General features: G+C 43.6%; 1 protein-coding gene across 1 annotated transcript in view; it reads right to left on the bottom strand.

Annotated features, from left to right (window-relative positions):
• The window catches only part of COL27A1 (collagen type XXVII alpha 1 chain), a 219,851-nt gene that overhangs the window by 53,194 nt on the left and 141,842 nt on the right, over positions 1 to 24,815 (bottom strand). The window contains exons 29-34 of the mRNA XM_075259238.1: positions 9,028 to 9,081; positions 4,939 to 4,983; positions 4,783 to 4,827; positions 4,651 to 4,704; positions 4,002 to 4,055; positions 2,403 to 2,456 (exon numbers count right to left, since the gene is read on the bottom strand). Of these exons, the coding sequence (XP_075115339.1) occupies positions 2,403 to 2,456; positions 4,002 to 4,055; positions 4,651 to 4,704; positions 4,783 to 4,827; positions 4,939 to 4,983; positions 9,028 to 9,081 (306 nt within the window). The remainder of the gene's footprint in view (positions 1 to 2,402; positions 2,457 to 4,001; positions 4,056 to 4,650; positions 4,705 to 4,782; positions 4,828 to 4,938; positions 4,984 to 9,027; positions 9,082 to 24,815) is intronic.

Genomic DNA, 24,815 nt, shown 5'->3' on the forward strand with positions numbered 1-24,815 from the left:
TCTAATTTACTAATAACCCGAACTTCTAATAGTTGGCTATCAGCATCTTTTTTACTTACTTATAGCTTTGGAAAATGACTTTCCTTCTAGAGACTATGATCCATCTAGTGACAAGGATACTATCTAAGGCATGTGAACTAACAGCCACTCCGCTTCACTTAGCCCACTTATTATCCTAGATTCTTGGAAATGTTCCTTTTTTTACACACTAGTATTAATTGTAGGAATTTGGACATTGCAATTAAATGTTTTTTTCAACCCAATATCTTAACCTGTGCTTGCATATGTCAATGCTGAGATATATCTTAACCTGTGATTGCATATGTCAATGCTGAGATGTGTCTTTGCTTGCTTTTGTATTTGTTTTAAACAGTTCTTGTACACTTGAGAAAAGGTCAGCAGTCCCGAAACGCGGTGTTGTGAACCTTAATAAAATCGCATGAAGTTTTCTTAAACCGTATGGGTGAGGCGCGGTCCTTTGATAACAGTCCTTGGCACTTATCTTTACACCACCGGTGATTGGGTACTGCAGCTCAGAACTCACCCAGGGAGCGCCCCCCTGTCAAACAGTTCCAGAACCCTGACGGTAGTTGTGATCCTCACAACCCAATCAGGTGAGAGCGATTCTGAATTAGGATTTTCCCTCACCATCCACATTTACTACACTATATACAGCGCAGTGCTGTCTATTTTTTGTTTTTTTCAAAATGAATACTGACAGGACAATGTCTGCTAATACCATGACTACTTTATAGCAAGGTACATACCTCACATTAATACTGTCCAAACATGCCAATTATGGTGGGACCAGCCAATCATCTAACGGGTATGGGAGGACTCCCGAAACTCCCCGATGGCAGACGTTTGGAGATTGGACTTTTGGATTTCAACATGACTTTTTTTTTTTTTTTTTTTCCTTTGGGGATATTAGTAACTGCTAGAGGTGTCCAACAGCAGCTTCCTCACATGTGTAAATTGAGCATGCATGTATATGGGCGGGTCAGGAGGAATAGCTGTCGGCTGCACAACCTGCCCAATATCTATGGCTGAATAATCTGCAGCTCGTTTATGTAAATTGTTCTGGGGGTTTAGTGTCCCTTTAGGAAATAATTCACAATAATACAGTATAGAAAAGAGACATTCTTCCCATTAAGTATAATGAGGCAGAGTGGAGTTTTGCGAACAGCTGGAGCGCCATTCCGGGCATGGGTTCATGTTACATGTAATTTTCTATTTTAAAGCACAGGTCCAAATCCAGACTTCTCTTTCTTCCTGTTTTATTCTATAAATATTCCTTGGTTTGTTGCTTGTGAAGCTGTGACCCTTTGTTCAGAAAACAAACTACTGCTGTTAGACACAGGGAACTCGCTTGGGAAAGACATCTGTGTCCAAAGTCTCAAACTATGCAGTTCATGTAAATGCGCAGTGCACAGAGGTGGAGGGAGCTTGTGCAATATAACCAGAGCTCGTCCTCTGTCCAGCTGAGATAAAAGCCACACGCTGGCAGCCGCTGACATGTCAGCTACTGTGAGCCTTGCATTTCCGAATGGCAGGACGGCGCACATCAATGAGGGTTTGTTCCCAAAGAAAAGGACAGGGGAGAAGAACGGTTTAAGTTTCACCTCTGTCATAAAAGGGGAACAGTAGCTTCTGTCATGAGCTCAAGGATGACTTGCCAAAAACAATGACGTGGGGGGCTAACATAAATTGCAGGGACACAATAAGAAGTAGGAAAGCTAGATGTACCCTCCAAAATAAACAGGATGACATTAAAGCAAAAATGCTTTGGGAGAGGACCAAAATTAGATCTGACGGACACTCACAATGGCCTCCAGCTGCTCTGGATCCCCTGTTTGTTAAGCTGCCCTTGTCACCTCCAGAAATGGCTTAAGACAAGACAAAAAAATGTATACTGTTTGGGTAGGTTTGACTTGGTCATACATGGTTACAAAACCTTGCAAAACTCAGTGCATCAACTTTGGAACAACTTTGCAAATAGTCTTGATTAAAAAAATAATCAATCAACAGCTCCTATGCAAACCTATGTGTCTCCAAGGTTACAGACTCCATAGACACCCAATGAGGAGACTGACATTGCAGTTTTTTGTTGCTCTCTATTATTTGTCTCTTACTCTTTGCTAAATACAAGTTTGTAAGACGAAGGGGAGAGATGGTAGGGAGTATTACTGCAGGATCAGACTACACACAGTCTGTTTGTAGTCTGTAACCAGGGAGACACATACGTTTGTGTACAGAAAAAAACCACCATATTTTAAATGTAGGCTATTGACAAAGTTGCTTAATTTTTACAATTTTTTGACGCACTGCACTTTATAACTTGCAGAAACTATTTGGCTTGTCAGACCTACTAGTACAATAGACTTCAACAATGATGATCTCACCTTCATGCCTAGTTCCCCTGGTGGTCCTGGTTCTCCCTTTGCCCCTGGAGGTCCCTAAAATGAATAAAGGATGGTAAATTATTATTATTCATGTAGTAATAACTGCAAATTCCAATACACCTTGCATGGAAATCTTGCACTTCATTCATAGATCCACCATTGATCTATAGAACATTTCTACATTAACTTTATATTGTATTGTTAACTTCATAAACATGGGAACAGGTTATTGTAAACCAAAACATAAGAAATAGAACTTCACTGTCACTGACTCCAAACAGGGCAGTCTTCTATTGACTAGGCCGGTTTCACATGGCCTAGTTCAGGCCAGAAAACACTGTCCATCTATCAGTTATATTTACTTGTCTGAATGCGGCTCTATAGAATTAAACGCAGCATGTTTCAGCTTCAGCCACATTACAAGTGACATATTCTGCCAATCCGCAGGCAGAGTTTCCCAACCAAGTCAGTTGTTGAAAACTGGAGTTACTATGTCAGAACCTGGGACACCAGATGAACACTGGTGCGTCAATCCAAGCCTGTATAACCTGCTCATCATACTGGACATTGGAAGACAATGTATGTTATGCCTAGAAACGTGATCAGACCGTAGTATGTACACTGCAGGCACTGGGTCTTTTTTTTATGTAGATTGTGAGCCCCATATAGGGATCACAATGTACATATTTTTTTTTCTCCTATCAGTATGTCTTTGTAGAATGGGAGGAAATCCACGCAAACATGGGGAGTACATACAAACTCCTTGCAGATGTTGTTGCTGGCGCGTTTCGAACCCAGGACTCCAGCGCTGCAAGGCTGCAGTGCTAACCACTGAGCTATCCTGTTGACCCAGCAAAGGGTCTTGTTTCTTAAAACAGAAGAGGTAAACATGCTGCTTATTACAGTGAAGTTTTCTTCTGCACCACTTCCTAGTCTAATACTTCACAACATTAGTCTATAACATTGCCCCATAAAAATCAGCCCTTTTTGAGAGGGAACAGATCTGGTCTGTACATGATCTTCACCCAGACATGAGGTCCAGATCTACCCAGCTCAGCTCATGGGCTCTCATCCTATCTTAATGCTTCAGCTACAGAGGAAGTTCATACAACTTGTACTGAAGCCAAAACTCTGAGCCAGATTTTAGTTCTTGACCCCAAATTGCCTTTTTGGGCTGAATTTCCAAAATGTAATGAGTTTATAATGGTTTTAACATTTGTTTTGTAAGTTCAGATTATTTTGGATAAACTCAAGAATGCTGAAACTACGCTCCAGACCATACCAAGCCAACCATGTGTCCAGGCATAGAAGATTATGTCGGCAGGAAGGATTTGGTATATATTATATGGTATGTAAACTGGTCACCTGGATGTGAAAGTAGGTAAAGCTGGCAACACTTGGGGAAATTTATCAAAACTAGTTTAAGGCAAATGTCTCCATTTTTCCTTTCCACTAACTACCATTTGAGAAATCTCTCTGAAGACGGTGTCAGCGTAACAGTCGTCGACTAAAACAATGGGTTAACAGCAGAATGAGGCTGATCTCTGAAATATTTGCTTTTAAAGACAAGTTAAGCGTTAAATACATTTTATGGCATACCTTATGTCCAATTTCACCCATAGCCCCGACAGGTCCTTGTGGTCCTGGTGGTCCCTAAAACATAAAAGTGTTGAGTTTGGTAGTACCAATATTTAGTATTCTAGGTAGTTACACACTAGACCTTCATATATGACCTGACAAGTGTAATAAACAGGCAGGAGGAAGAAGCAGCCCCTGGGTGACCCATTAAGAAACACAACCATAGAGGAACTACATATACAATGATTCAAGAAACTGCCCAAAATGGTAAGGATCTGTTGCAATTTGTCACAAGATGACTCCCATGGACATAACCTGCTCTTTTACGGTATTTCCAAGTGTGGAGAACATGATGTGGATTTTCTGAGTGGATTTTGCAACCAGAGTTAATGAGATTTTAACAAATGTCATCCAGGAGCTGAAGGAAAATAATAAAAAGAATTTGTGCCGTGGATTTCACCACTTGTAATGCAGTGAATTCTGTGGCATATTTGGTGTAGATCCGCAGTGGGAATCTGCAGCATAATACCACACTGATACATTGAAAACCCATAAATTGAACTGCGTAAGTAAGAGTGGCCTTCTCCAAGAAGACTGTAATAATACATACAGGAACTTAAAGTTTGGCCAAGACTTGAAGGAAGTGTACTAAAATGTGCGGGACTCTTACCGGATTCCCTGAAATTCCCTTTTCCCCAGGTGATCCAGAGGGTCCTGGAATACCCTGTAACAATAGTCTATGTGAATAAGACTGAAAAAGCAAACAAACAATCAGAATGAATGTCACTGTGTAGTCACTTACTGGAAAACCACGTGGCCCAACAGGTCCTCTTTCTCCCATCTTGCCCTGAATGTACAAACATCTGACTGAGTGCCTCATGATCAATGATAAATAATAAATTTTGTGCCCAATTATGGTTTTTCGTTACCAAACAGCAGCTTTACATGCACTACATACCTGCTGCCCCACTGGTCCTTCCTTGCCCCGTACGCCTTGAGGTCCCTATCAACAGGTAATGTAATAAGTTAATTTCATAGAAAGCATCATGGTGAAATGTCTACAGTACACACAACCTGACATTTGCAGGCAAGTTCAATAATCCATAGATACCTATAACATGTTATACAAGAGGTTTTATATGGGGTGATCTTTTCATACCTACAGAGTTCATGAATAGCTTTAGATTTAGAGAGATGGCCCCTGCTCCAGGATGCAGCAGAGCTGGAAGGTACCGGGTAGTCAGTGTGTGTTCTGGGGGTCAGAGGTGACTATTACTGCAGATAAAATGCTTGTCACCAGCATGACTCAGTCTGCCTGAAGGCATCATAGTGTCATACAGACTGTCTGCGGGTGGCTTAGCAAGTCAATGACAAAGAACAACACCTCTGTGGGAACAGGAAGCTGGGAGACCTTTGCCATGTCCTCTATACACAGACCCCTCCCAAACGACGGCACGCAAGATCTGCTTGGTCACGGATAATACAATTCTGCAACATCCCACCCGGGCTGGAATGTAAAATTTACTACTCCACATGGGAGAAGGTACTATACTTGTATCCGCATGTTGTCTGGCTGCTGTCTGTACTTATAAATCAACCTGACCAAGCACAGCAGTCTGCGTAGCACAACTTTCATGTAGCAGGTGCCATTCACTAGGGGCATTCTGACGGGCTATTCAGGAAAAGCGTCGGGTCACAGGGCTAAGTTCTTCCACAATACTCAATTCATGAAGTGAGCGAGACACACAGCTACTACAATGGCTGAAGAGACATCAATAGGTTGGCACATTTCTATGAATGGGTGGCACATAGTTTTCTCAAACTGCTTTTAGGAGTGGGGGCATCTAATTCTGCATAATGAGCTATATTTGGCATGCAGATGTCTGAAAAAGCTGGATGACAACCGCTGTGTGAACATCAGCCATAATGGATGTCGCTCAGATTTCCCAAAGTGCGCCTAAATGGAAATTGCATGTTAACAGAAAAGGGCGGCTTGGGGAATGGTCTGTGGGGTGGAAATAGCAAATGTAGTGCTGTGAAAAATGGATCTGTGTTGATAAAGCTATATGGGCATTGGTACCATCAGATAACTGGCTCCCGAATAAGTTCAAGCATTTATACCTGGGCTGTGACAAGTCATGGATCTACTGCTTTTATGGATAAGCCCTGACAAGAGAACACTTGTGAGGGGAAAATTTACATGTGAAGACTGAGGACCACCCTCCAGGGAAGGTCACGGGAAAGGCTTCAGGGGCACTATATATTGATGGAGCACCCCAATGTCCTGATTTGTTTTGGATGAGAAAATTTTTATAGCCATACATGTAAGGGGTTTCCCCATAAACAACATATATCACCAATTCAAAAGATAGGAGGTCAATGTAGGATCGCTGGGTGTCTGACCCCTGGGATTCCCACAGTTTACCTAACTCCCTGTGTGAATTTGAATGGTGGTATGCATGTGAAACCACCATCAATGCAACTCTATTTACTTCTATGGGACTGGCTGGGTGCTGCATTTGGCTAACTCAGTGAGTCCTACAGAAGTTAATGGAGTGGTGGACATGTATACTGCTGCTCCATTCACATAGTGGCATGAGCACTGGAGGTCCCAGCTATCATTCATTTATCACCCTATCATGTGGGCTAGGTATATAGGAAAACATTTTTAGAGGAGGCCTGTTAATGATTCCTCATCAGGTTAGGGACAGTAGCCTACAGTGCTGGAAGCCTGGTTGCACGACAGAGGGATGGAATGGAAGGAATCTGGAAGCAGCTGAAGGTCTCCTTGAGCACTTACTGATAGACAGTCATGGGAATTCCCTTCATAAGTAGTGGTCATTTGTGACATGTAATTAACAAATGTACACAGATATTAGTGATGTGTGACCACAACAATGCTCTGAATAAAAGGAGTCAGAATCTAATATCTGCAGACAGGTGACCGATTTAGAAGTGATACTAATCTCATCTGCATAAATTGGACTCTGGTAGGAGTCTTGCATAGATCCATTACTCTCATACATGATGGTCCATGATACCAGATTTCACACAGAAGCCTACAAGTCACAATAACAAGGACCCATAGGGGCTGTGAGTGTCACTATATACAGGCACTATGTCTTGCCTCCAAATTACATGATGGGATCTGGAAAGCAAAGTCAGAGACAGTTTGACTAGACAGGCTAGGGACAGGTCCACACGACAGATTTTTTTTTTCTCCTATCAGTATGTATTTGGAGTGTGGGAGGAAGCCCACACAAACATGGGAAGAACATAGAAACTCCTTGCAGATGTTGTCCTGAGTTGGATTTGAACCCAGGACTGCAGTGCTGCAAGGCTGCAGCGCTAACCACTGAGCCACCGTGCCGTTCACACAACTGATTTTGTAGCAGGACCCACCATTCAAAATCTGTCATAGAAATCTCCCCGCTGACTGCAGAAATATTTCCTACTCCCATTCAATTCAATAAGAGATTGAGGCGGAATACACCTGAACAGCAGAAAACATATTTTTCTAGCTAGTGGAAAATGAAGTGTCTGCCTCTGACTGAAATGAATAAGAGGTGGAATTATTGTACTGGATTCTGAAGCAAAAATTTCACTATGTGAATTTACACTAAAGAGCACCTGTCACCCTCTCCTGACTTGCCTATCTTAGTGAATACCGGTACTTTCCCCCATAAAATAATAATCCTGGAGCACAATTACATAGTAGATCAGCATCTTTTCTTAAATTCTTGCTTTGGACTGTTCCTCTGTTATTCCTCCTAGAAATGAGTGAATACATTAACAACTGGGTGTTACTAGCTGGGGGTGTATCTTGCATAACTGCACAGTCCAATCAGTTGTAGACTCTGTAGGGACACACCCATTTGTCATCAATTTCTAGGAGGAATAATAGAGGAATAGCACAATGCAGTGTTCAGGAAGCATAACTATTTGGCAGAGTTCTTGCAATGACAGATCGGTGACTGCACGGACATGAATGGAAATGTTTGGTTACCTGCTACCCATAATAGGGGTTCTCCTGTAGACTCCAAATCAAAAATCTAAATTGGACTTATCTCTAGTTGCTGGTTTAATCCTACAACATCCATGGACATACTGTAGATGCATAATGAAGGACAGAACAACTATTGGGTTTGGTTCCCCAATTCACTGTGGCCCCCTTTCCCATGCAAGTGCTCTGTGTATTAATTCAGGCGGCGGTCGGCTCTAGATGCATCATAATTTGGTTTGTGTAATCCTGAATATCTTAAGTGAGAGAGTCCTGTGCTGACACTAGACATGCACAGTAGATGTCAAACATACGGCATTGTGAATTTCCGCTACAGACTTGACCAAATAGCAAACCAGTGAAACAACAGTAGTAGTAGGCTCTGTGCCGTGTGCACTAGCATGTCATTGTACTTCTGCATAATCAAATGCATACAAGTCGGCTCATTGTGATCCTCAGTAGACACAGACAGGCGAAGACAAAATTATGCAATGCAATCAAAACATAATATTACTGTCACGTCCCCTAAATCCCTACTTCAACCCATGGCAGGGCCAGAAAAAGCATGCAGTTGCCTCATATCTGCCAGCGCAGTGTTTACCCCTGTACAGTAATAGCTGCCGGCTCGGTCCCATAAATGGAAAAGCGTTCTTTCTTTCTTTTTTTTTTTTTTCTAAGGCGTCTGAAATAAACATTCAGTCCTATTTCTACTGGCAGGCATCTGAAGTCCTGTGAACAGGTCCTTGTTCTAAATAGAGGGCTTGAATATTAGTTACAAGAGGCATCTCGGTGGTATAATCTGTGGAGTTGGCATAGACTACTACACCTTTTACCATGTTCAATAGCTAAGCACGATGGGAGGTGCAGTAGAACAACAGTAAGAGATGTACACACGTTCACTAGAATTACAGGAAAGCTAATGGCTCATATAGGTTAAAAAAAAAGGGGGTTAAATATATATTATACATAATGGATACAGGTAATATTCATAAATCAACAATCTCTGGTGCATTTTAGGAAACTGGTGGCACCTGAAAGGGCACTTACCTTGGTACCTGGTATCCCAGATCCTCCCGTTGGTCCATCAGGGCCTCTGGCACCCTGAAAAAGAGGAGAGATGAGATGCAATATGAAAAGTGATCAGCAGGTGTCTCCCGTGTTCTACTCAAAACTGCTTTACATGGGGCCCAACTCAAAAGCCCCCTTGTCCTGCTATCCTCCCACTTGTAACCCAGGCGCTTAACACTCCTCCCCCACTCCTTTCCCCTCAGCCTGCTTGGAGAGGGGCGAAAAAAGAAAAAAAAACTTTCAGGAAAACAAACAGCTGTGTCCTTTTACTCTCATCCTGCGGCCGGCCCCTGATCACAGCTTTCTCACTAACCCAGGCTTTGAGCCTCAGTCTTCTCCCAATCTGCATCACATAGAAAGGAGACTGTGAAGACTGGGACTTATTGGCACAGGTCAGGCTTACCAGGCCTAATATCAATAAGTAAAAGGTGTCACCGAGACAGTTCTCAAAATGACATAGTAATAAACCTGAGCATGACTGATATAACGGGTCTGTTCTCATTTGCAGAGCCCAATAGCCAGGCATCCAGTTTAAAGTGGCATAGTACCACCATGATGGAAATGCCTTCCAGTAAAGTTAATAGAAATAGTGAGTGCTGGAGACACTTCTCGACATTTACTAGGACTTGTAGAAGAATGCGAACCAAGAAAAAGAAGGTTGTATGATAAAGCCGTATAGTGTCAAGGATCTAACGTAACAATAACAAGATACATAGAAGTGCAGACATGTTACACAGCAAAAATTGCTGAGTGGATTGGTACATAGTTTTATTTCATTCATAAAGAACATTCTGTACTTAGGAGTCCAGTGGAATATATGGAGGAATAGGACGGCCCCTAAGCCCAGCATTACCCAAGGTTTGAATGAATAAGTGACAAGTTATATAGAGATTTGTGAGAAGAGATTCAGTAAGTCTGCTCAGCTTCTCCTGATCTGTAACCTGCAGACTGGATGGCGGTTTCCATGTGGTTCCTAAGTTGCTGATGCAGCTACAACTCCAGCAGACTGTCAGGACATTTCACAAGATCCAAGTGTAGATCGGTACTATGTAATGTATACAAGAATGCCACATTGGAAGGAAAAACCTCACTTAAGTCTAGAAAGACAGCCGCCCATTATTCCACAAGTAACCAGTCAATTATTATGTAGCGAAGAATGAAAGAAATGGAGAACACAAAGCCCCGAGTAATTAATGACACAAGTGAGAATGTGACACGCTGCTCCACGCCTGGGGGGCCTGAATAATACATTGCAGGTTCTTTGCTGGAATACATCAGCATACAGCAAACTGAGTGCACAAATACAGCGGGCAGCTGGATCAGAGACCAGGACTTAGAGCGGTTTTCCACTAATAAAAGTCTGATCATTGGGACCCCAATGATAGCGAGAACAAGAGTCAAGGAGTGCCCTTTGTCACCACTTCATTCATGTCTATAGAACTGATGTCCCACAGAAGTGAATGAAACCATGGCCAACCATGTGCACTACCACTGTTTTCACAAGGCAACTCAGGACCTCCATTATTGTGATACTTGGGGTGGAGATGGGGGGAAATCCAAGTGGTCGGACTCACTGTACTAAGATACTAAGAAACAATGGAAAAACTTCTTCAAGAAAGAATTACCCACAAGAAAGCTATAGTCCACCTTGCAAGTGTTGCAGTATATGCTCCAGAGAGTTGCTCCTCTTATAATATTATGTTAGTACAGTCAGCCATTGTGTATTTCCTGTTGCAACAACGTAGGTGTGGACACGCTGTGCCACTACATCGGCTTCACTTAAGCTACTCTTGAGGATACTGAGTAAATGGCCCGCTGGTATTCACCCTTTAACCCCTATGGACTACGCTGAGGGGAACACCAGGGGGACCACCGCTACCTATAGGAGTAGCCCCAACTTAGTGTCAAATGTCCCAGGCAGATCAAGAGATGGCACTGTATAGCATTGAGAGGAAAGGCAAAGACATAGGCAAAGGTTATTTTGAGATCAGGGCAGGCAGAGTACATTCAAGACAATATATAGGCAATGGGTCAGGGTAGATGTACATAATTAATATATACACAGACAGAGTTCAGGGCAGGCCAAACAGCATCAAAGTCAAATAGACAGACGGGTCAAACATAGTAGCAAGAATAAATTACAAGCTAGGAACCTTTAGCTCAGGCACCATCGTGTTGGGGACAAAAAAAGAAGACAAAATAAATCCTTGTAGTTACTCCTGAAATATTTCTTCAGGTGTTGTGCTTACTATGTAATACCTGAATCAGTTAGTTGCGTATCAACCAATGATCCACAGAGATGTAACATATCTCCTGGGCCACAATGATCCTCAGAGGTGTAACATATCTCCTGGGCCACAATGATCCCCAGAGGTGTAACATATCTCTTAGGCCACAATGATCCTCAGAAGTGTAACATATCTCTTAGGCCACAATGATCCCCAGAGGTGTAACATATCTCCTGGGCCACAATGATCCCCAGAGGTGTAACATATCAATTAGGCCATAATGATCCACAGAGATCTAACATATCTCTTAGGCCACAATGATCCCCAGAGGTGTAACATATCTCTTGGGCCACAATGATCCCCAGAGGTGTAACATATCTCCTGGGCCACAATGATCCCCAGAGGTGTAACATATCTCTTGGGCCACAATGATCCTCAGAGGTGTAACATATCTCCTGGGCCACAATGATCCCCAGAGGTGTAACATATCTCCTGGGCCACAATGATCCCCAGAGGTGTAACATATCTCTTAGGCCACAATGATCCTCAGAGGTGTAACATATCTCTTAGGCCACAATGATCCCCAGAGGTGTAACATATCTCTTAGGCCACAATGATCCCCAGAGGTGTAACATATCTCCTGGGCCACAATGATCCCCAGAGGTGTAACATATCAATTAGGCCACAATCATCCCCAGAGGTGTAACATATCAATTAGGCCACAATGATCCACAGAGATGTAACATATCTCTTAGGCCACAATGATCCTCAGAGGTGTAACATATCTCTTGGGCCACAATCATCCCCAGAGGTGTAACATATCTCCTGGGCCACAATGATCCCCAGAGGTGTAACATATCTCTTGGGCCACAATGATCCTCAGAGGTGTAACATATCTCCTGGGCCACAATGATCCCCAGAGGTGTAACATATCTCCTGGGCCACAATGATCCCCAGAGGTGTAACATATCTCCTGGGCCACAATGATCCCCAGAGGTGTAACATATCTCTTAGGCCACAATGATCCTCAGAGGTGTAACATATCTCTTAGGCCACAATGATCCCCAGAGGTGTAACATATCTCTTAGGCCACAATGATCCCCAGAGGTGTAACATATCTCCTGGGCCACAATGATCCCCAGAGGTGTAACATATCAATTAGGCCACAATGATCCCCAGAGGTGTAACATATCAATTAGGCCACAATGATCCACAGAGATGTAACATATCTCTTAGGCCACAATGATCCTCAGAGGTGTAACATATCTCTTAGGCCACAATGATCCCCAGAGGTGTAACATATCTCCTGGGCCACAATGATCCCCAGAGGTGTAACATATCTCTTAGGCCACAATGATCCTCAGAGGTGTAACATATCTCTTAGGCCACAATGATCCCCAGAGGTGTAACATATCTCTTAGGCCACAATGATCCTCAGAGGTGTAATATATCTCTTAGGCCACAATGATCCCCAGAGGTGTAACATATCTCTTAGGCCACAATGATCCTCAGAGATGTAACATATCTCTTAGGCCACAATGATCCTCAGAGGTGTAACATACCTCCTGGGCCACAATGATCCCCAGAGGTGTAAAATATCTCTTAGGCCACAATGATCCTCAGAGATGTAACATATCTCTTAGGCCACAATGATCCTCAGAGATGTAACATATCTCTTAGGCCACAATGATCCTCAGAGGTATAACATATCTCTTAGGCCACAATGATCCTCAGAGGTGTAACATATCGCTTAGGCCACAATGATCCTCAGAGGTGTAACATATCGCTTAGTCCACAATGATCCCCAGAGGTGTAACATATCTCCTGGGCCACAATGATCCCCAGAGGTGTAACATATCTCCTGGGCCACAATGATCCCCAGAGGTGTAACATATCTCCTGGGCCACAATGATCCCCAGAGGTGTAACATATCTCCTGGGCCACAATGTTAAATCTGCATCAGTCCAACCAACGATAATGTATCCTTCATAGTACTGGTTTCCTCATATCAGGAATGTGACACTTTAAGGGCCCCCTTAGACTCCTGGGCCACAGCTTGATTGTTAATTTGGCGTTCAGGACCACAAGCTCAACACAGCACCAGAAATCTCTGATGTACGTTCAGCTTAAAACAAATGATAAGACTTAGTCTTCTGCCTGGCTGAAGACTAGAGTGCTTCCTAACCCATGAACATCCATGTAGACTCACTTCCTTATTGGATATGTGCTGGAGAATGGTGGTCTGTAGAACCTATTCCCGTCCAGCTGGCTGGATAATCCTATCAATCTCCGGACAACAATGAAATATTCTCTTTATAAACATCTGCATGGATTCTGTTCTGTCTCAATACACAGCATACGAGCTCAAACCTTGAAGTATTATTGTGCGGTATAAAATTTCCAGCCCACAGGGCAACATATTGAACTGTGACATTTCACTGACAGGTCTGTCTGACTTGCAGGTGGTCTGTAAGTGCAATATTCCCTGCAGCGGTGGAAGGGTTACAAGATGCTTTTCAGGGATAAGGGCCTAATTTCTACTAGTCTGCTGGTTTCCTTCCCATACAAAGTTGGTAACATTTGGATTCTGTAAGCTGTGAGTGCTTCATGGAAAGCATGAGTCGTCCGTGTCTACACGGGAACAAGGATTTGCACTTACATAAAGCTGACGGATATATTCTGGGGTCAGGGAGATTACACTCGCGCAATTCCTAGTAGTAGCCTTCGAAGTAGGAAAATGTACAAGGGCCGTCACCTCATCTTTTCCTGCAAAATACAAATGCCAACCCATGTATGCCTGGACGCTGTTAAAAACATAGGTTCATCCTTTAACACATGGAAAGAATGATCGGATGGGGCTAACTAATAGTGCTCTGTGTGCGTCACACCTCTAATATACTTCTCCAGCTGAAAGCTAGTATCGGACTGGTTGCCTGTTCTAAGTGTTGCTCCTGAAGTATGCACCCATGGCACTACAGTGCTCTTGGCATCGGGGTGTTTGGATGATATAACTAGCTTAGAAGACATAGAAGTTACATCATTACCACATTAACAGGGGCGTAACTACCAGGGTAGTGGCTTCCACAGGGCCCGGGACATTAGGGGCCCAGTGACAGCCGCTACCGCTGCATTTTTTTTTTTCTTAATAGGCTGTTACTGGCTGGAGTAATGGGCCCTATTTACTTACGGATCCTGACAGGGGCCGGGATCAGTAAGTGATGTCGCGAGCCCCACAAACACTATTATTATACTCAGGGGTCTTTTCAAACCCCTGAGTATAATGATCGGAGGCCCAGGAGCAGTAAGAGAACATAAAAAACAAATGTTACTTACCTCTCCGGACAGGCTTTGGGCCTAGTTGTGTGACGTCCATGACATCACATGACCGGGACATGCGTCCCAGGTCATGTGACGTCCCGCACGTCATTGAAGATGGCCGACACCACCGAGGAGTGCAGCAGAGCCGGAGATAGGTAAGTGACTGTTTTTTATGTTTGTTTCCCTCTCCCCGGATTATACTATTCTGGGCACTGAAAAGACCCCAGAGTATAATAATTGTTCTTGGCTGTTCACAATGGGGCAAAATACTGTGTATAGGGGCCACTATGGGGCATGGTATGAAGTGCAGGGGCCACTATGAGGCGTAATATTGTGTGCAGGGGCCACTATGGGGCGTAATAGTGTGTGCAGGGGCTTAATGCTGTCTGTAGGGGCTACTATAGGGCATAATAGAGCACGTAGGAATGCGCGTGCGGGGGGGGGGGGGGGAGCTGTCAAGGGTTTGCCACGGGGCCCCGCCATTTCTAGTTACACCACTGCACACTAATATATATATAGTCAGTGCTAAGGGTATGTTCACACATGTCATGTTTAATCCAACATGCATTTACTAGAAACCCAAGGCTAGGACTTGGATTTCTGTTGCGGACGTGTAGTTTAAAGTGAAGGGTCTAAACAAGGATTAGCCCTGTTATCATTTAATGGGGCTCTATCAGCAAAATCATGCTGATAGAGCCCCACATATGCGTGAATAGCCTTTGAAAAGGCTATTCAGGCAGCATAAATGCTATATTAAACTACCCCCCCCGTTTTAAAATAAAACCGTAAAAAAGAATGTTATCTACTTACGCATCGTGCACGCTGCGCCGTCTTCTTCATCCACACCTCTTCTTCCTCCGATGTCCTTGGGTCCCGTCCTCCTCCGGAGCTCGCGAACTGACACTGATAAAAAAAAAAAAATGGCCTGGGCGCCTGCGCAGTAGCCGCATGCTACTGTGCATGCGCCCAGGCCATTTTTTTTTATATCAGTGTCAGTTCGCGAGCGCCGGAGGAGGACGGGACCCGAGGACATCGGAGGAAGAAGAGGCGTGGATGAAGAGGAAGACACACCCTGAATGCCCGCCCAGTGTGCACGATGCGTAAGTAGATAACATTCTTTTTTAGGGTTTTATTTTAAAACGGGGGGGCAGTTTAAAGTCTATTCACGCATATGTGGGGCTACTCCTTGGCTAGTAACCTGTGGGGAAAAAAATGTCATGTGTTACCGGAATGCAGAGATGTGTGTAGAGATTCTCATTCACCTTTATGCAATGCGGACTGTCAAATCCAACACATCCAGTTCATAGAGGGCCTGGATGCCTTTCTTGAACAGAAAATTAAGACTTACGGGTTTTACATTTTGGTAAAGACAAGTTGATCCAGGGTTTTATACAGATTGCCAGATTTAGAGTTGAGAAGAATTTTTCCCCGGACATGGGACAATTGGCATCTGCCCCATGGGTTTATTTTTTTGCCTTCCTCTGGATCAACACTGTAGGCTTATAGGTTGGACTTGATGGACCTTTGTCTACATCCAACCTCATCTACTATGTTACTATGAATGGAAACTGTATCCAGATACATTGCTGTAAGGGGTAGGAAAGAACGGGAAACTTATCTTTGGACTTCTCTCATTGTTCGGTTAGAACCCTCGGGGTTAATTCAAATGGAGGAATTTGCTTCAAAATCAGCTCTAAATTCAACATGTCAATGGCTGATGCGTTATTTTTTGTCCATGCTGAAAAAGAAGTAGCGTCCTACTCAATCCTCACAAGGTTTCTGTGGTGTGAAGTTCACACTCAATAACCCCATTGTATAGGAGGCTAAACAGGGTGCAGGAAGCTTTGCTTTAGCTTTCCGCCGCGGGTTCAGCTGGAAGACCACCTCAAATTCCTCTCCAAGTTCCTCTGTGTAAACTTGCCCTTAGAGGATCCTAGCCCACAAGTACAACAAGAAAGCCCTATATGGGCCTGGAGACTAGCATCCAGGAGATAGGCCAGGCTGTCTGTCTGTGCAGTATCTTCTAATAATTTTCAACGTAAATGTCTAGGAATTCTGACATTTGTATTCATTGTTTTATACAGTGGAAGCGCAGCCAACCTTCAATCGTCTATCAGCTGCTACAAAACCAGATGATGGTGTACACTTGCAGCTGTACTTTACTACTAAGGTCACATCTTGGGATGGAAATTTACAACTCATTGGCTATGAAAATAGATTTTTAACAGGTCACTGATTTGCAAACAGGTTCTGGATTACCAAACATTTTAGATCATCAAATGACTATCACTATCAAATGACAGAAATTTCTGGTGCCAGCAGGGGGTGCTAGTTGTTTTTCCATTAGCGACACCAAAAGGAATGAAAGGTGAATGATGCAGGATGACATTTATTACTGATTTGTTTTGGCACTCGGTAGCATCGACTTCATTTTGTGGGATTATCTTTATGGAGATGGATATAATCCTGGACTGGGACACATACCAGACAGAGATTATTCAGATTCTTAGAGGTCATAGTAAAGGAATTTTATAACATTTTGAGCTATAGTTTCTTTGCTATACTTTAGAGGGTCCAACATCAATGGTTGGTGGAAAGGCTGTCCTAGCAGCCTTTTTCATGGTGGTCTAAGTCTGCCTAGAACCGTGATGGCGAATCTATGGCACGCAGGACCCTCTCTGTTGGCTGATCTAGTACAGGATTCCCCGTTAGTGAGCAATCGCTGCTTTCAGGTGTATGTGCAAATGCACACACAGAAGAAAAAAAAAAAAAAAAGAGGACGCTCTTTGTGGGACTGCATACGGGGTAAGTAGCATATAATACTGTGTGGAGGCCTACTGTGGCGTATATAATACTGTGTAGGGGGCCTACTGTGAAGTATATAATACTGTGTAGGGGGCCTACTGTGGAGTCAGAGCTCTGCCAGTGAGACACAAGTTGAGCCGACTGCGCAGGCATCGGAGTTGACCCAGACGATGAGAGAAGGGAAGGATGCAGCTGAAGATGGAGGCGTCGCTGGAGAGAGTTCTCTGGCAGCAGTGGGGACGTCCCCATTGCTGTTTGAGCTCTGGGACCCGCCCCCATTGCTGTGAGACAGCACCGCACCTCCCATGAGGTGCTTCAGGTGGCGCTATGCCAGGGCCCCGGCATGGGGGGGGGGGTAGGTTTGGGCGGCATTTTTGCTTACCTAAGCCAGTCCAGGACAAACTGTCCTGGACTGGCTTAGTGTCACCATCTTGGCAGCCCGACATGGGAAGCGAGCGGTGGATTGGGGAGGCCCTGTGAACGCAGCGCTGCTCCACCGGCCTCCTCTGACGCTCAGGCAGACAGCAGGTCCTCTCCTGCCTACTAACGCTGCTCCGCCACGCCCCCCCCCCCCCCCTTCGCTCCTCCCGGATGTTGTTTTAGTGGTAGAATCCCTTTAAGGTTAAATTGCCGTGTTGACACTTTGCGATAATTTAGTGGGTTTTGGGTTCCAGTTTGGGCGCTTGGCCTCTAAAAGCTTCGCCATCACTGGCCTAAACTGTCAGGATGTATTCAGACAATATGCCTGGGTGCAATTAAAGGAGTTTTCCAGACTAAAAATATTTATATGACCTATTCTAAAGATAGGCGACAGATCTGTGGGCAGGGGTGAACCTACCCCTTTCGCCGCCCGAGGCGAGGTGGAGGGGGCGTGGTGAAGCGAAGGGGGCGGGGCTTAGCGCCGTTCGCAGGAAGAGAGCAGGCACGGAGAGAACCTGCTTTCTGCCTGAGCGTAAGGGGAGGCTGCTGGAACAGCGCTGCTCCAGTGGCCTCCCCAAACCACCGCTCGGTGCTAAGCCAGTCCAGGACAGCTTGTCCTGGACTGGCTTAGGTAATCAAAAATGCCGCCCTCCCGGGGGTCCTGACATAGTGCCGCCTGAAGCGCTCGCTTCAGGTCGCCTCATGGGAGGTGCGGCGCTGTCTGTGGGGGTCTAACATGTGGCATCCCACGTCGATTACCAAATCTCAGTAGAGAATGGAGCAGGAAGCAGACAGCGCTGTTGTCTGTGTAGTGGTAAAATCGAATTACTGCAGTTTAGCTCCAGTTCAAATGAATGGGAGTTGATCTGCAATACCCTGCCCTGGCCACTACACAGAGAACGGCGTTGTCTGCTTCCTGCTTTATTCTCTATATCAGCTGCTGAGAACAGATGACCAATGGGGTGCTGGGTATCAGACCCCCACCAATCTGATTATCTGACATCCTTAGGACAAGTAGACCCACAGCGAAGTGTTATCCTTAGGATAGGTCTTCAATATTTTTTAGCCCTAAAAACCTGTTGAGGCAATTTCTCTAGATGTACTTGTGCCAGATTAGTGCCTGTGAATCTAATCCATCATGATGAAAAGTAGCAGCAATGTGACATTTAGACAGATAGCATCCACAAGCTTTGCAAATAAAATGCAGCACAAAATATCTGGAGATCCCCCCCTGTGGACATACCCTATAAGCATGGAAAAGCGTGTTCAAGATATTTATACATATCACAACGATCATGTCCAAAGCAGTGAGATAATGTTTAAAGATGTGTTGGGCCATCACCTTTCGTGTGGCTACTGTACACAAGGAGTAAAGCAGATGCAGATTTGAACAGCTTGAGTTTCTGAAGGTGCCGCACTCAGGCTTTCAGCAGAGTCCCTGCTGTATATGAATGAGGTTCAGGCTGCTTTGACAAAGGAACAATTCTTCAGCAATGGCGAGTGCAAGGCAGTCGCAGGAAGAGGCTGATGAGGAGGTGAGACAAGAAGCTCCGTGTTTAGAGCCTGTCCGCAGCGCCCGGCCTCACACCCATTCATCACTGGGCCTGTGTGCACACTAAAAAGTCATCATTCAAGGCCGAGCAAAAACAAACACACAGCAGAAGCTTTTCCTGATAGAAACATCTCCTATCAGGACCAAGGAAGCTCAAGAAAACTCAGCCACTCCAGACAACCTCTTCTTTGTCAGTGGATGACAGAATTCCTTCTTTTCAGAACACATTCCCAAATTTTGGGAGGGAGATTTCCTTCCTGGCAGCTGCCAGGAATTCTATTAAATATTTCAAAAGATATTTGCACATAAACCTTTGTCAACATAAAGGGTTTGTGCATCTTTGAGCACCAAAGTTATAAATATAGATATGTAAAAGTTTGTAAATACATGCAGTGCTTCTCGTTCACAGATTCTTAGTTTGCATTATAACCCAGAGCTGCATGCACAATTCTGCTAGTTACTGGAGACAGTACATCAGACAAAGCGGTATATTTTATCTACTATCAGATTACAGATCACCTCTCAGAATACAAACCACCACAAGACATATAAGCAGCAAGCAATGCTGGGAGATTTCAGCACTGAAGCCTGCAATAATGAGACTACAGTTGTAGTGAATAATACAGGCTGTTAATTAAAATGGGTACAGCATAGGTAATATATTTACACAGTAATTCCTAACCAAATACAGTATACCGTAACTAACTTTTCATACTTTGTTTTCTGGCAGTATTTGAGTCAATAATACATTTTGTAACATACTTTACCAAATGTCTCTCTCTGTGAAATTCAGTGTTTTTTTTTTTTTTTAAATTCTATCCCTTGTTTTTGAATGGAGAGCTGAAATCTGCATGCTGGTTCTCCATAGCTGCACAGAGGGTATAATAGTATTTAGTGTCTAATGAACCTGAACTTTTGGAAAATTTGGGTCAAATCCAGTTTAATCCAAATCTGTTCACTTGTCCCTCGAAGTCACTTTAGAGTTATATATTAGGCACTATAAGATGTAGAACAGTGATTCTAGAATTGTATGAAACATAAAATCCTCAGATTTAATATCACATTTCTTGCATTTTTTTCTAGAGAGTTTAAAGTGTTGGCCATGGGAGCAACTGCAAATAAATAAATGCCAATTCTGACTGTGTTCAACTGGTTGTTTTTCCAACTTTTACAGGTAGAACTGAGATCTTGGTGTCATATGAAAGTTGAGAATCTCATCTTTCATATGACACTAAAAATTGGTTTGATATGCCAGAGATATAGCATTTTAAAGTGAACATCCCCGCCGGGCTCAGCTTACCTGCATTATACAAGAGCCCGTACACTCCTACATCTAGTGAAAGCAGCGTACACATCTCAGCTCTCAATACAGAAATAAAGGAAAAAATAAAGCAGTCCAGTATTGCCCAGAAAAGAACCAAAATGTGTTAATGAAGTACATTGCACAATTTATTAATGGCACAAGTCCTGCCAGAAAATCAAAAAGTTTTTACTTTAACACAAACCTTTGCATTAATAAATGCAAAAACATTTGGTGAAAATTACAGCGACACTCCAGGCTTACCCTTACTAAACCTCATTTGCCGCAGTTTAATTTTGCAGATACCCGATAATCTTTTTCTCACTTGTGGTTTAGTAATATATATTTGCGGATATCACCACTCTATACACCAATAACCTGTTGAGCCAAACAGGCTATGTGATGAAAGACCGTGGTCCATGCAACCAACTTGTAGGGGTCCTGAGTATCACATCCCAACTAATCCAATATTGATGACCTATCCTAAGCATGCACAAGTGTCTGCATGCACTTGCATGAGAACTGCAAATATAGAGTCCATTGGGCATGTATCAGCCATAAACAGGAATCCCCTATATGTGATGAGGAATGACTGCTGGCCCAAAAGGGCAGTCCATTTATACTGAAGTGCTACTATAGGATTCTTGTATTTGCTTCCATTTCAATTTGAGGTTTACATTTAGACTCTAGCCCCAATATAATTTGCTTCCAAAGTCTGTACGTTGTAAATAAAGTGAAATCAAAGTTTTTATGTAAAGTTTCTATGTTGGCCTCAAGGTGGCACTGTTGTGGAGCAATCACAATATTGCAAATCAAACCCATTTTCAGACAAGCAATGATAATCACTGAGCACTGCCCTATGTAACTCAGTGTAACAGGAGACGAGAAGCCACATTCATAATAATTACAACCAGAACACATGAAATCACAAAGCAAAAACATTTTGGGTGAACAATGCCAAGTGTCAGTGATACTGTGCTAGAGCAAGGTCTAAGCTTACATTGCTGCCAGTAGTGCCAAGAGTCTGCTATATGACTCGGGAACTAAGTGCCAGTCTTATGGTTCTTAGCCTGGTATTAGATGTCAATGTTATGGTTCTTAGCCTGGTATTAGATGTCAATGTTATGGCTCTTAGCTTGAATTAGATACCAGTCATATAGTTCTTAGCTTGGTACTAGATGCCAGTCATATAGCTCTTAGCCTGGTATTAGATGCCAACCATACAGTTCTTAGCCTGGTATTAGATGCAAGTCATATGGTTCTTAGCTTGGTAATAGATGTCCGCCATATAGCTCTTAGTCTGGTACTAGAACCGAGTAATATTCTTCTTAGCCTAGTAGGTTTTGAGAGGATAGTGGTCTAGAATTATGTCCTAATGCCTCCCTTTAATTTAAGGAGCTACAATCAAGTTTGACCACAGGACTGAAGAGGTTAACTGCAGAGTCATCTGCAAGCTGCAATCTTTACAAAAATGTACATCATGGTGCAACACCTGACAGCCATCCACAACATATTTTCTACATGGAACAGGAAAGGGTTAAATGGGACCAGATACAACTCTTTACAAAATGTGGCTGCAAGTCCTGACACCCCAGGAAAACAGCTGACGCTGCAGGAAAGAGAATCCCAGCAAGGCATTTTTCCTGCAGCAGCCCCTGCAGGTGAGATATAGTATTGCATGGCGTTCACTGAGGAATGACCATTCATGTGATGTGAGGGAAGCTCAAGACCTCTAAAAAGACAAAATGGCTCCCTGTTGTGGCCCACAGAGTAGGGGATGCCCCTCTATGACATCTATATGACCTAATAGGACATATGGACAGATGATATCTTCAAAACAAACTTCAGACTAACTTTTACAGACTTGCTGAAAACAGCACTAGGATAATATACTGTAGAAAGGCCACCATGGTGGTTGTCTCAAGCAGAGCACTATTGCCCCTGTGTAATACCGTCTGCGGCCCTGACTTCCCGACTCTCCCCTCTCAAGATGGCTGCTAATGGAGGGGCATGTGATTATCCAGCAGTGGCCTCCACTGAATAACACTGTGCACTGCATGGGTGTCTAGCACATGATGCCCATCAATGATATTGTAGATGCATCATTATTTTCTATAGCTTCATCTGCTGTAGAAAATAGACAATTTCTAAAAACACATAAAAGCCTAATACTTCTCCCAGGACAGAGGGGACTGCATGTACTATCTTTGCTTTTATTGAATTGCTCCCACCACCTCCGTATGTCATACCCTGCGGTACCTGTAAAAATACACATTTCTGTTCATGGTAGCCTTCTCTCTCACTTAAGATGGCGGACATCACAAAAGTCTGGATATCGGGTGAGATCAGCCAAGTGGAAATAAATAGTAAAATATTAATTTTGCTCTGAAGGATCCTTTGTCTGTGCTTAGGATTAAGGTTAAGGAAGGTTCTCAAAGAATTTAACCTTCCTATAGACAATATTACAGACAGGTCACATGACAACTGCCCTTACAATAGATCTCATTAAGAGGAATGCCTAAAGGTCGTGAGAAAACGTGAACGAGATATTGGAATAGTTATGTTTTCTGGCCATCTAGTAGTTAAAATGACAGGATATTATATCTCACCTGCCCACACACAGCAGGAGCCATATTGCATAGAAAGGGGTTAAGCAAATACAATACATGGTACACAAAGGGCTCTAAGAGCCATGACAGCTACTATACAGACATGCAAAAAGAATACTGTTAAATTTAAAGGATTGGGGTGAGCCAGCCTATAAGATTTCATTCTATGGCCTAGCAAATTCAGTTCCAACCCTCCTGCAAATAGAATCTCTGAGGTGGAAACAACTAATAGAGGTAGACCTGCATAGAAAGTGAATTTTACCTTCACATGCAAATGATCTCCCAAGTGCCTAGTGGGCATGTAAATCGCTCTGACTCTGCTCACTGAACCTTTCACAAAGCTTCCCTGCAGGTATGTCTCAGCATCCTGTGCTGTATACAATAATGTAATGAAGCACCATGTTGGAGCCGTCAACCAACATCAAGATGGAAGCATTGCGGAGGGTTCTGTGAGGACAGCCAGCGTCCTTGCTATGCTTGGAAATGTCCACTGGGCACTTGGAAGTTTCTCTGTTAGTCTTCTTCTACCAATGGCCACAGAGGTAAGGTTACTAACAAACCTTACATAAATCAGTAGTGCAGGCAATTCTAACAACCTTTAACAGTGTGACACCTGTCCATTTACATGGTATAACACCTCAGCTGTGGATAGATGCCATTTTAATGAAATTAATCCTCTTTTTCTTTTCCTATATGGCTCCCACTTTATGACTATGACAAACATTTGTAGTGGACGTTTTTCATGGAGACTCAAAGCACAGGGAGAATTGTGGAGTAAGGGAGTTAGTGGCTGCCAAATAGGTGCTCATCCCCAACACTCGGTGTTTTACAAAAAGCCAATTTACCTATCAATATATTTTTGGCATGTTGGAGGAAGGCAGCATTACCGAGAGGAAACCCAAGCAAACATGGGAATTACATACAAACACAGACCCAGAGCTGCAAGCACTGAGCCACCATGCTGCCCCTAACTGTAGACACTTATGCCCTATTGCACCAGAAGAATGGGTATTCACAAGTTTCCTAGTTGTTCCATGTGATTGCAATAGTGGCACCAATGTGTGCCCATTCACTTTTAAAGGGACAGGTTAAAGTGATCGAACCAGTGGCCACAGAAGTGCACCACCTCTACAAGGGGCAGGGAACATCCTGCTCTCAATATAACTAGGGGATCCAGTGGGTGGATCAGATACGATCATGAATGCAAAATCCCTTGAAGAAGCGAAAAATTTGCACAAATGTTGAGTGATAGCAGATAAGGTTATATACACACAAGTCCTGAAGATTTACTTAATTGTCGGATGTCTTCCCAGTCGGCAGTGTTTTCTGTGAGCTTGTCATAATGACTGATGTGCTAATTGGTCCGCATACAGCAGTGCCTAGAGAGGTTTATAATAGACCTACTAGAGAGGTGTTGTGGTATAAAGCAGTGACCACCACCTGGAAAGTGATGCCTTATCCCACAGGTGTCCCACTGGCTACTACAGAGGTATCAACGTAACACACAGCAGACATCCACTATGGGGAGAGGGGGA

Source organism: Leptodactylus fuscus, chromosome 11 (assembly GCF_031893055.1).
Source record: "Leptodactylus fuscus isolate aLepFus1 chromosome 11, aLepFus1.hap2, whole genome shotgun sequence".
Taxonomy (NCBI): domain Eukaryota; kingdom Metazoa; phylum Chordata; class Amphibia; order Anura; family Leptodactylidae; genus Leptodactylus; species Leptodactylus fuscus.